Source organism: Crinia signifera, chromosome 4 (assembly GCF_055691185.1).
Source record: "Crinia signifera chromosome 4, ASM5569118v1, whole genome shotgun sequence".
In the NCBI taxonomy this organism is placed as follows: Eukaryota; Metazoa; Chordata; class Amphibia; order Anura; family Myobatrachidae; genus Crinia; species Crinia signifera.
Window position 1 is genome coordinate 133,304,666 of NC_139220.1, and position 13,473 is coordinate 133,318,138.

The 13,473-nt window shown below is 43.6% G+C and overlaps 1 protein-coding gene across 2 annotated transcripts in view; it reads left to right on the forward strand.

The window, feature by feature from the left end:
- Positions 1 to 13,473, forward strand: part of LOC146074454 (cathepsin E-B-like) — a 31,686-nt gene that overhangs the window by 14,489 nt on the left and 3,724 nt on the right. For both annotated transcript variants that reach the window (XM_083182529.1, XM_083182530.1), the window contains exons 3-7: positions 1,414 to 1,531; positions 3,096 to 3,214; positions 5,390 to 5,589; positions 5,707 to 5,829; positions 6,709 to 6,853. In XM_083182529.1, coding sequence (XP_083038655.1) covers positions 1,414 to 1,531; positions 3,096 to 3,214; positions 5,390 to 5,589; positions 5,707 to 5,829; positions 6,709 to 6,853 — 705 coding nt within the window. The remainder of the gene's footprint in view (positions 1 to 1,413; positions 1,532 to 3,095; positions 3,215 to 5,389; positions 5,590 to 5,706; positions 5,830 to 6,708; positions 6,854 to 13,473) is intronic.

A 13,473-nucleotide genomic window follows, 5' to 3' on the forward strand; every position in this document is an offset into this window, starting at 1 on the left:
TTTCTTGATGCACCGTATATATTACTGGCCAGTATGTCCACATATATACATAGACCAACAAATTATATATTTTTTTAAGTGCCATTAGCTAAAGCACCATTAAACTGGTTTATATGTCCATATAAGTAATTTGGTCCGTATCGCTTGGAATAGCTATTCACGTTCTCCTTCCGCCATTTGCGTTTCATCTGGCGGAAGGACATTTAAACACTCCGTTTCCGGGTGTGCGTTCCACTGAATGCTGACCGCATTAGACATATGCGGGTCAAGCACTAGTCACTTTACTTCCGGGCGTGCGTTCCACGTCCCGGAAGTCATGCTACGAGGACGTGCGAGGATATATGCTGTGTATTAACACAGTAAGTATTATATTTTACATCAAGTTTACCTCGACTTATGCCCGCTAGTATTACTAATGGAGCCCATTGCTTATAATGCATCGCAGCACAGGCTATGTGTCCCGATTACCCTAATTAAGGGAAACCGGATATGGATCCTCCATAGCACTATTTAAACTCTGTCAGTTTCACTCACTTGATATCCTTGAAAAAGGCGGCTGGGACCGCTGAAACATGTTGGATTGCAAGTGAGTTTGTTGTTCTTATTATTGTTTTTATTGCTGCAGCTGTGGTTTATGGCCATTGGGCCACTTTTGCAGTTTTATTAATAAATTTTTGGTACTGAGACCAGTCCTCTTTTTTGCTTTGTGGTACACCATCTCCTGTATGGTTATTGTGGAGAGCTGATTGCAATTAAGGACTGCACCCAGAAAGATACCTTTATATACGTGGAAAACCTACATCTGTAGTGAGTACGGTACGCAGTTACCATTTCACAGCAATTGGTGATCGGGGGATGTGTCATTTAAAGATACCTTGATATGCATGAAAACTCCTGTTTAAACAGTGAGTACGGTACGCACAACAGATTGCCCATTATTTGGTACCTGTCTCATCTTTATCACAGTGGTGAACCCTTAATAAAGAAACCGTTACACACTTTAAGCACATCACTTCATTGTGAGTTTCGGTACGGTTCATTCCTGGGGAATTATCCTACCTTGATACCATTGTGTATTCTGTGTTATTTATACACATATTTTGTCTGTTTCCTTTTTATCTGAGAAACATTTTGAACATACCAGTCAAGCGCCATCGATTCTATATTGGTTTCGGAAGCATCTACAAGTGAGGACACCAAGTGGTCCTACATCTGGAATTGAGGCTGCAGGGACTGATAGCGCCTTGGGACTTTTCTACACGTTTGTTTTTTGTTAAATGAATGCATGTGTTTCAGAGAAACAATGTAGCCGCTGATCCACTACTCCTTTTAGGTTACTTTATGCCCAGTAATTGTTGGTACCTTTTCTTTATCTAACTTCCTGTATTATGGTGAAATAATGTCTGTCTGCAGGCTCAGTACTATGGTGTGATCAGCATTGGGACGCCACCCCAGAACTTCAGTGTGGTCTTTGACACAGGATCTTCCAATTTCTGGATCCCATCATCTTTCTGTTTCAGTGAAGCATGCCGTGAGTTTTTATAATATATTCACCAAAATACCTTTCAAATACATGTAATGATAATGCTTACAGTACTAAAATGGGTGCCACAATAGCCCAATGGTTGGCAGTGTTGCCTCATAACACTGTAATGCTGTGTACACACGGTGAGAGTTTGTGGTCGGTTTTGACTATAATCGATTTAAAATAGAATGGACATCGGACGGTTGTTTGATGCTGGTTCGATCCCGATGCCCGTTTCCGTTTAGTGTAAATCAAACAGTAAATTAGACTATATACAGATGGGGCCGCTCTCATCCTTGCTGCCAGATCGCCATCCGCAGGTTTCTGGCGAATGGTGATCCGGGTGACAGGACGTGGACATGTGAGCATCTCACACGCTCTCGCGTCTATTGCCGAGGGTGGGGTGCACGATCGTCTTGACTTGCGCATGCCCCATTCTGGTGGGCAGCGGTATATGGCAGATGGTGGAAGTCGCAATGAGAGCAGCTCCATCTGTAGTACAGATTTGTGCTATACTGTATAGTCCAAATCGAATGTATTTGCTTTCCGTTCGATTCGCTCCCGACCGGATCGCAAGCAAAATCACACCGTGTGAACACAACTTTACATTCGGCTTACTTCACTTTTTATTTTATTTTACACTCTGAGAACTTGCTATTTGGTTAATAGGGCTGTGCCTTCTACATGCCACTCAGTGTCCCAGCTCTATGAATCAGGGCTGACAGCATGGCCCATCTCAATGGCAGCATTAGGTATGTGCAGCATATGAACAAACAGTGAAGGAGAAGGGACGTTATTACATGGTCTGTTCGGGGTAATTTCCAGGATAATGTGACATGCTCCCAATATGACACGGCATACCCTTGTCCTAACTCTAAATTCATATAATATGGAAGGTTCCAAACAATAATTTAGATAAGATTTGTGGAAAAGTATCATACTATTGTTTATAATCATCTTAATTCAAGATAGGAAATATATTAGGTAAATTATAAATGAAAGATCTCATTGGCACTTTTGTTTGGTGAAACTACGTTACTTTGAAATGAGCCTAAAAGTAATGGATATTATAACAGATAAACTACAGTCTAATTGATTCATTTTTAGTACGTAAGCTTATTTGATTTATATCATATTTAACAAATGGACATACAGTAGGGGATAATTAAAAAAAGCTAATTAATATACAGGCATAGCTTCAACAATTCCTGATTTCCCATTGTGTAGACAAATTCCAAATCCACAAAATATGCACATTTGTCATCAGACCACAACTATTTTCTATAGCACAGGCCAAGTTTGACCACCAGAAATCCTGACTGAGGTTTATTTACTAAGATGGGAGTTCTATTGAAAATGGGATGTTGCTATGGGCAACCAATCAGATTGTATTATCTTCTAGAAGGTGCTAAATAAATAAGAAGTCGATTCTGATTGGTTGTTGTAGGCAACAGTCCGTCTTCAATAGAACTTCCATCTTAGTAAATGAACCCCCTAGAGTCTATGAAAGTAGGTAAATCCTTTTACACATGTAGGACCACTGAGTAAGCATGTCATTATTTATCTGCAGGTGTACATGAGAAATTCAGTTCTTTTCTATCCACTTCATACAAGCATGTCGGGAAAACCTTTTCTATTCATTATGGCACTGGACAACTAGTTGGTGTAACCGGCAGAGATACTCTTCAGGTACTTACACGTGAGAGAGATAAATACTTCAGCTGTAGGTTCATTTACTGTAGTAAGAACATATTTGCATCTGTGAACAGAATGAAAGTATAAATGGTAATGGGGGATGGCGACTAATCCCAATGATAAACTATTCCCATATGTATCAAATAGGAGGAATAATTTTCCTGATACTCTTATTTGGAGCTAGTCTCTAGAGGCTTGAGAATGCTCTAGAACAGAAATCCATAAGTGTCTTCTAAAATAAATGGAGGGATTGTAATATATGCCAAAGCTGTGTTGTTATACCAATGTGGCACAGTACAGCTTTAAGCCTCAGTCAAGAACATGAATCTTGGGGAGGAGGGGGGGGGGGAGATTTCCCCTATATACTACACAGGGGGCACAGGTCCTGACCTGGGTTTAACATGGCTAGGACCTGGGTAGAGGGCATTGTAGACGAATACGCCTGGTCATCCGACCCGGCTCATGTTTACATCAATGGGGTGAATCCCAACTTGCTGACACTGCAGTGTCCGCAGGTTGGACAGCTGTCTGCTGTACTCTGCAGACAGCAGCGGAGGCAGGGGAAGTGGTGAATGGATGCCTGTGTGCGGCATCCATGCACCTCCTGAACGAGGGCTGGGGGTGGGGGGGGGGTGCACGGGGCAAGCCCAGGAGCTTACCTTGGTGCTGGGCTTGCCCCAGCACGACGATCTGGGGCCCGTGATGATGTCACCCGGTGTTTTGGTGTAAAAGGGGTACTGTACATATACAGCTAGAATGTCTATCACTAGAGAAATCACAGACCTACATGGCCTTCTTAGTATGTAAATAGCAGGGCACACCTAATAAAGGAGATACGGGACATGTTGCCGTGTTTTCCTAGAATAACATCATTTGAGCATAGAAACATTACCTTATTACTGGAATGCAAACTGTGATTTAAAAAAAAATTGTGGCCTTCCCTTCATGTCATGTAATTCCATGGCACTCCAAAACTCATTCTTAGAGCATACCATCTCAGACGGTGATTCAGCTCTCTGCGATGTGACGCCATGAAGTTACGCTCTACACATCACAGTGTTGGTATTCCCCCCTTTAGGGCTTAGGTGACACTAATGGACTGCTGAACATCTAGAAAATGGTTTCTAAAAAAAAAAAAAAAGCTGCAGATCTAATTCTGAGAGCTTGGCTTTTTACAGTAAGTCAGCATTGAAAAGGTCGACTCCAAAAGGCCAACATGGAAAAAGTCAACTTTATGCATGTCAAGTAAAAGGTTGACATGAAAATGGTTGACTTATGAAAAGCTCAACATGAGTTCTTCAGGCCCTTGGGGGTGTCAATTTTAATTTTGTTGCACATGGACCACAATTAGTATACTGCGGCCCCTCGCATGGTTGGCTAGTACTAAAAATGTAAAGGATGTGGAAAATCTCATGTTGGCCCTCATCGAGATAAGCTCTTTATGTAAAAAAAAATAATAATAAAAAAATCATATGGCCCTAACCAATGAATATTATTAGGGCAAAAGTACAAATCATTTGAAATTGGCCTCTAACCCTATTAGGTGCTGGGCTTGGCTTGAGTGGAGATTAATACCAGATGCAAATTCCCCCGGTGTGCTTTGGAGGGTGGAACCTCTGTCTGGATCAACTGAAATGGAGGAGTGAAAAAAATGTGAGACACATAAGGATGGGAGTTCTATTGAAGATGGGATGTTGCCCATAGCAACCGATCAGATTCTACATCTTGTTTATTTAGCACCTTCTAGAACAGGGCTGGGCAACACCGGCCCTCCAGATGTTAATGAACTACACATCCCAGGATGCTTTGCATTAGTTTTGCTATGTGGCCATGCTGAAACTGATGCAAGGCATGCTGGGATGTGTAGTTCATCAACATCTGGAGGGCCGGTGTTGCCCAGCCCTGTTCTAGAAGATGATAGATATAATCTAATTGGTTGCTATGGACAACATTCCATCTTTAATAGATCTTAGTAAATGTACCGCATAGAATGAACAATACGGTATAATGTCAGCCTTCTAATCTAACATTGCTAGTTACCAAAGATAAGAATATACGTCACAGTTGTTTTTTTTCCCGATTATTTTTATTGTATTTGTGTTATCTGTTTGTATTTATATAATATATCTACTACACACTAGCAATTTGTGCTTCTCTTTTCCCATCTAGATCAGTAACTTGACCATTGCTGCACAGGATTTTGGTCAGTCAGTGATGGAGCCTGGGCGCACATTTGAACTAGCACAGTTTGATGGGGTGTTGGGCCTTGGATACCCCTCACTGGCTGTGGGTAATGAAGTTCCAGTCTTTGACCAGATAATAAAGCAAAATCTAGTGGACAAGCCAATATTTTCCTTTCATTTAAACAAGTTGGTATTTATTATTAAACACTGTTCACAGATAAAATATAATTTAGACTACAGAGTGGGACATCAGTATATTATTTTCTTGTGCTAACAATAACAACACTTTGTATTCTTTCTCAGAGAAGATGATTTTCAATATGGAGGAGAACTGATATTAGGGGGGATAGATGAAACCCTGTACAAGGGTCCAATTCACTGGATTCCCATCACGGAGAAGGGTTACTGGCAAATACGAGTGGAAAAGTAAGTGTTTTTATTAGCGCCCACTGTATTGTGAGGGTAATTCAAACCTAATTGCACAGCTGCTACTTTGAAGAGCCCTGTAGTCAGGCATACGCCGCCCAGCCAGAGTGAAATCCCACCCTGTGCAATCCCATTCACAATCACTCAACATCCAATGATTTTTCACTGTGTCTGCAGTCTGTGCGTAGCCCAGCACTTACTCGGTGGCTGCCATAGAAACAGGCTTAGGGATCGGAGCTGACATCACATGACTCCCCTTTCAAACATCTACGCACACCTGTGTTTTCCTTGACACTCCCAGAAAATGGTCATTTATCCCAAACCCCGGCTTACTGTCAATCAACTTGCGTATGGCTAGCAATAAAAAAGTAGCAGGAATTTACTGCAGGAATGCCTCACACGTGCGTACTATGCAATCGATTATTGCATAGTGTGTGATCAGATCTGAATAACCCCCTGTATTCGGAACCTATTTGGATTTGTGTCAAATAAACAATAAGCAGTGGTGTACCTATAGAGGGTGCAGGGGATGTAGGTGCTAGTGTCTCTCTCCCAATAAGTAAACTGCCATGCTCCAAACCGGTCTGGTGCAACATGCTATCTTCAATAGAACGCCAGTCTTAGTAAATTTTCCCCTTAATATATCAAATAAAAACACGCAGACTATTAATAGAATGCCATAAGTCAGGTTTAGCAGATACAATATTGTCAATATATTGCTTTAAGAATAATGTTTGTTCAAAAACATCTGCGTATACTATAGATGCTATAAGTACTGTACATTTGCCTTTTTATATGGCATTATTGCTGCCACTGAAGATGACTAATCTACGTTTACTCTGTCTATGTTGTCTATGCATGTTTCTTTCTGTCACGCAGTGTCAAAGTTAATGGAAAAATAGCGTTTTGCCACAATGGCTGTGAGGCTATCATTGACTCAGGCACTTCCCTCATTACTGGGCCTAGTGGTGACATTAAACAATTACAAGCACTCATTGGATCTACACCCCTGTCAATTGGAGAGGTAAGGACTAGGATAATATTTAATACAAAAAAAGTCTATTCATATTTAATAAAGCATCCAACTTTTAGGGACAATTTATTAAGAACCCTTTTAGTCAGCAGTGCACATTGCATAAGAACAGATGTTGTAGATGTGTAGTAAAATAAAATTTAGTGATAGATTGATTACATTACATCCCCAGGGCTTGCAGCAGTGTCTTCTTTAAGCTTCACTTGTAAGGCCACAGATTCTCCAGGACTTGTGGCTTTATCTCCTTCTTCAATGATCCTCACCTGGGTGTATCAGCCTGTAAGCTGTTGGGTATGGCCCCCAGAAATTTTGGCATCTATGTTTCAGATGTAATAAATGAGGACAGACACTGCATGCTAGTTTCAAGTAGCTATGTTAAACAAGAACAGCAATAACAGGAAACCGCACCCCCAACTCCCATGGCAACACTAGGGATGAGATGTTCACATACGCAGCCCAGCTCCACCCCCTTCACATCGCCGATATAATTATTGCATATGCTTTAACATATGCGATAATTATGGCAAAGGACAGCTCTTGCGTTAAGAGGTGTCCTTTGCGGTGAGAGTCAGCGGGTCCCATGGGGACCCGGCGGCTCTCCCCTCCCTCCCTTACCTGGCGCTGCTGCTGCTGCGCCGGGCTCTCCTCCTCCCTGCACCCGGAAGAGGATCATAGTGCAGGGAGGAGGAGGTCACAGGTCCGGGCAGCACAGCTCTGGGGGGGGTCGGTGCGGGGTGGTGGGGGTCGGTGCGGGTCGGCGGTGGGTCGCGTTAGAAGCCCATAGGCTTCTATGGGGCATCGCCGGATATTTCTGGCGATGCCCCCTGTTGCGGTAATCCGGTGGGGGATGCTTAGAGCATCCCAAAATGTGGTAAAAACCCCGATAACGGGGTTTTTACCGCATTTTTAGTTTAGAGACTCTCCCCCCATGTGTGGCCAAATACATAAGATTGACATTACACAAACATCTCCTTTTTTAAAATATACTTAAGGTATACAGTAACATAGCTGACAATGCTAATAATGTAATTCATTAGTTGTTTCTTTAACTATAAATCAATTCTGTCAGGCGGCCGTGACTGACGTCCACTGCGAGTATAGACAGGTTGAGCCGGAGTTGAATTCTGTCAGGCCGGAGTCCTTAGAACTCTAGCGGGTGATAATGATGCAGTGCCATCCGGTATGCTTGCGTATTCCATGTTCTCATTTTCCCCATCATCTGGTAGAATTACTTGGGGCCTTTCAAATTCTTGATTTGCCATTGGCACAGCCGGCTCCATAATTAGACCAGGAACGGAATGCCCTACAGTCTCCTGTAGAATTGGCCGCTAAGCTACTCACAAATCCACACGATTGCATCTGAACAAATTACCTTCTACATCCACAAGATATTAGCGTGGTGCAACTTTACGCACACAGGTACCACGTCTCCAACGGCCTGTGCAATCTCCAGGAAGTGGCTTCATACGAATTGGCTCACTAATAGCAAGTTCAGGCAACTCCTTAGTAAATCTATCATACCCAAACTTGGACATCTGTTTCCTCTGCTGTAGCATTTCTGGTACACCTTGTACTACACTTGGATAGAGTAAAGTACTTGCTACTGGCAAAGATGTCTTAAGCCTCCTTGACATTAGACGCTGTGCAGGACTGGTCCCCATGCCCTCTGTTGGTGTATTCCTCCAATGTAATATGGCTTTCCATGCATCTGTATTATCACTGCTAGCCTTTTGCACAGATTCTTCACAATCTTAACTGCTGACTCAGCTTTACCGTTGGATTTTGGATAACGTGGGGAAGAGGTAACATGCTCAAACTTCCATTCAGAAGCAAATCGTCTAAACTGCTCACAAGCAAACTGCGGACCGTTGTCCGAAATCACTCTTTCAGGCTGGCCAGTGCAAATTGTGCCTTGCAGCGCTTTATTGTAGTCTCTGAGGATAAATCTGGGAGAAGCTCAATTTCCCCCCCCAAAAAACAGAATAATGGTCCACTATTATCAGAAAGTCCTTGCCTGCGTAAGTGAATAAATTCATGCTGACAATCTGCCATGGACGGATTGGTATCTCATGTGACATCATAGGCTCTGTTGTGCATGTGCATATTCATTACATGCTGGGCAGTTACCAACATAGTTCTTAATGTCACTTTGCATGTTAGGTCAGTACAATGTATACCTTGCTTGTCGGTAACATGCATCACCTCCAAAATGGCTGGAATGTATGCGTGCCATACAATGATTTTGGTATGATGGTCCCTTGTACAAAATGCCATTCTGTACGCTGATCTCATCTCTAAATGGCCAATAGTCTCTCAAGATGAGTGGTGTCTCTTCTTTCAAATCTGGCCATCCAGTCAGTACAATAGACTTCAAAGTCTGCAGGCTCTCATCAGTCAGGGTGTGCTGCTGAACCTGATGCAGTCGCTGGTCAGTGACATTCAGATAATCTGCCTGGTTAATCTGTGCAAAGTCAGTCATCACCTGCTGCATGGCGCACACTGTGTGATAACTCTGGGCTGCTCCGGAGCTTCCACCCACAGGCATAGGCGTGCGCAGCCCATTTTATTAGGGGGTGCACCATTGGAGGGGCGTGTCCATCACTACCTACTTGGTGTGTCCACTACTGCCTACTACACCAGAAACAGGGAAAGTGTGTGATGAAGGCGGCTTCAAAAATTTACACTGTAATACCCATTACACATAATGCCACCCAATGTAATGCCCATTACACATAATGACACACACCATTATGCCCATCACACATAATGCAACACACCGTAATGCCAATTCCACATAATGCCACACACCGTAAGACCCATTATACATCATGCCACCCATTGTAATACCCATTACACATCATGCCACCCAACGTAATGCCTACTACTAATTATACAACACACCGTAATGCCTACTACACATTACACTACACACCGTAATGCCTATTACATATTATGCCACATACACATATAAGTGAAGTTTACCTACATGCTTCTTGCCAGGGGTTTCATTCTCATTCCTATTAGGGATTACATGCTTGTTGCTAGAGGGAGCTACATGGTCATTGCTAGGGGAAATTACATGCTCATTTCTAGGGCGTTACATGCTCATTGCCAAGGGGGGTGGTCATATGCTAGTTGCCTGGGGGGAGTTATATGCTTGTTGTCAGGGGGAGGGGGGGTTGCATGCTCATTGCCAAAGGGATTATATGTTCATTACTTCTTGTGCCTTCTCCCTGGCACCAATGTGTGGTGTCCATTACCCTACACACAGCCCTGCTGCGGGATCAGGATATATTTAGGGGGCTGCAGCCAGGGCCCCAGTGCAACTTCCCAGAACCCCCCTAGAAGCATTGAACCCTTCTATATATATATATATATATATATCAACAACGGTGCAAACAAAGGGTGTGGTACTCCTCTGGGTTTTCAGTACATTTTAGTAGCAAAGTTGTGAATTGCGATGTTTCGTGGTCACAGAACCCCTGTATCAAGGTGTAAAGGGATTCTATGACCCCGAACGTCAGAATTCACATCTTTGCTACTAAAATGTATTGAAAAGGCTGTGGAGTGCCGCTGTCTTTGTTTGCACCTGGAAACAATCTATCCGGAGGGCACCTGTGGCAAGTTGAAATCCATGTGAAGAGTGCTGTGGTGCCTCCCTGCCTGAGCTCCTCCATAGCTGTGTATGAGCTCCTGCATGTCCCGCACCGTAGCATCATTACAGTCCCAGCGGCTGCTGCAGACACAGACAGACTCGCAAGATGATGAAATCATCATCTTGCGAGAGTGTCTGCAGAGCTCCGCAGCAGCGGGGGACTACTGCTGCCGCGGTAATTGCATAAGTGCATACACTGACCCCGCTGTCCTGACCTCTACTCCCCTCTTCCTACTCCGTGCCCGGCCGCCCAGGCTCCCGCTACCGATATATATACACAGATGACCTGCGGGGCACCGTGCAAATAAAAAAACCTGTATTTGTCTTGACCCAGAACCCCCTGACAGGCTGCGGCTGCCGGTCATTAGGAGGTGCCTGTGCACCCCCGGCACCCCCCGTGCGCACGCCTATGCCCACAGGTACTACTCTACTAAGAATGTCACTGATTTACATCTCAGGGCCTGGTTTGTAAGTAACACAGAGATTGTAATGCTGTAATGTTAACATCATACTCTGAAGTCTTTTAGGTGCACAGAGAAGAGGCTCCACTGTAAACACATCCCAGCCATATAGAAAATATTGAAAACGGGGACAAGCAAACACAATGCTCAAGCACTCCTTTTCAATTTGTGAATAATTCTGCTCAGTTGGAGTCAATGCCCTTGAAGCGAAACATCCCAGGAAACATCCCAGTCCAGTTTTACTTGAATCACTCTGTACAGTGACTGGCTTGGTGACATCACAATATTTCAGCACAGGTGCAACTGTGACCAAATGCTTTATTTCCTCCACTGCCTTGTCATGCTTCGGAAGCCAGTGCCATATTGTATCTCTGTCCAGAAGTCTGCGCAGGGGTTCACATACCTCTGAGAGGCGAGGCAAAAATTTGGCTAAATATGTAACAAACCCTATCAAGCGCTGCATGGACTTTACATCAGTGGGCTTTGGCATTTCCAAGAGCGCTGTAACTTTTTCAGGATCAACTTTCAAACCTTCAGAGGACAGAATATGACCATGAAAATGATCCTCTTTCAGCTTCTTCACACTAAGTCTTCATTTCACTTGTCGGCAAGGATCCAAAATTGCTAGGAATTTGCGGTCATGATCAGCCTCTGCTTCCTCTTCAGTCTCACCACAGCCAACTACAAGAATATCATCTGCTATCGGCTCAATGCCGCTCAGTCCAATCAGCAATTCGTGTTGTTTTCGTTGGTGAACTTCAGGTGCTACAGAAACTCCAAATGGGAGTTTAAGCCATCTTTTCCTGCCCCATGGGGTCCAAAAGGTGGTCCTATAGCTGCTTTTTTCATCCAGCTTGCATTGCAGAAATGCATCACGTGCATCCACCAATGTAAAGATCTTTGCTTTGGGCAGCTAATATAACACATCCTCCAATGTTGGCATAATGTAATGAGACCTCCGCAGTGCTTGATTTAAAAATTTAGGATCAATACAGATTCTTAGCTTGTCAGGCTTTGCCACAATGACCATATTACTAATCCAGTCAGTTGGTTCAGCCCATCGAGTTCATACTGATCTAGTAAAGCTTTTACTCTTGGCTTAAGGGCTATAGGCACATTGCGTGGAGCACATTGGAATGGCGGAACACTTGGATCAAGTTCAAAATGTACTTCCCCAGGAACAGATTTCACTGGTCCCTTGAACACGTCATCATAGGCATCTATTAATTGCTCTTTCCTCAATGGTCCAGACAAGTCATGTTCCATCTTATGTAGCTCAGCAGGAATAGTAAACTGTATCAACCCCAAGCGCTCACATCTGATAATAAAGGTTTCTGATTGGCCTCCACAATTTCAAAAGTAAGCATGTGGGTACGTCCACTAACATCACATTCTGTTCTGAACCGTCCCAATGATCTCATCAGCTCTCCAGAATACAGCTTCAGTTTAGTATCACTTGGCAGTAATGGAACTCAAGGAGCCAATTTAATCTTATCTTCCAGACTCATAACATCACATGTTGCCCCTGACATGGTTGCCTCTTGTTATTAATAGTCAGATGTGCAAACCACTTCTGACCTGCTGATCTTACAGTCCCAATGCATTCTGTTGTGTGAATGCCCTCAGCACTCGGTGTCTCAGCTCCAGGAGAGTATTCTACTGTGTGCACACTTCCTGCTGTATTCCAGCGCTTGCTTGACAGACAAACTTTAGCAAAGTGATTGGTAACACCACATGAGCTGCAGGTTTTCCCAAATGCTGGACACTGCTCTTTCCCTTGCCTGTGCCTATTACCACAGTATTTACAGGCTCTGTATCTGGATGCTGGTGAGCTCTGCTGCTGATTTCTATACTTTGGGGTATCCAGTACATTCCCCCTGCTGTGCTGCTGTCTGTCTGCAGCATTTACATTATCAGTCTGTCTGTCCATTGCCCTGATTCTCTGGTCAGTGAGCTCTGCTGTGCGACACATCTCTATAGCTGCTGACAGATCTAAATTCCGCTCTCTTAAGAGACGGCGACGTGTGCTTTCACAGTTTATGCCCAATACTAATTTGTCTCTTATAAGTTCATCTTTTAATGTGCCATACTCACACGTTGCTGCCTTTTCTCTCAGCCGGGTAACAAACTTATTAATGGATTCGCATTCCTCTTGCTTACTGCAGCCAAATATATACCTTTCAGAAATCACATTTTTTGCAGGCTTAAAGTATTCTTCCAATGCATCCAGGATTGCCTTTATATCTGTTTGTTGCTCCTCAGTAAGATTCAGGTTGTGCTTATACACATGGCGGCACTCACTGCCCATCACTCTCCTCAGTGTGGCTGCTTGCACCTGAGCTGATTTATCAGTAAGGCCTGTGGCCAAAGAAAAGTCCTCAAACTCTACTCTAAAGTTCCCCCAGTTAGTGCACAAATTGCCACACATCTGCATCCCATCAGGTGGAGGAATGTTGTTATTAGATGCCATGTTGCTGAGCTTCCACTCCAGAGAA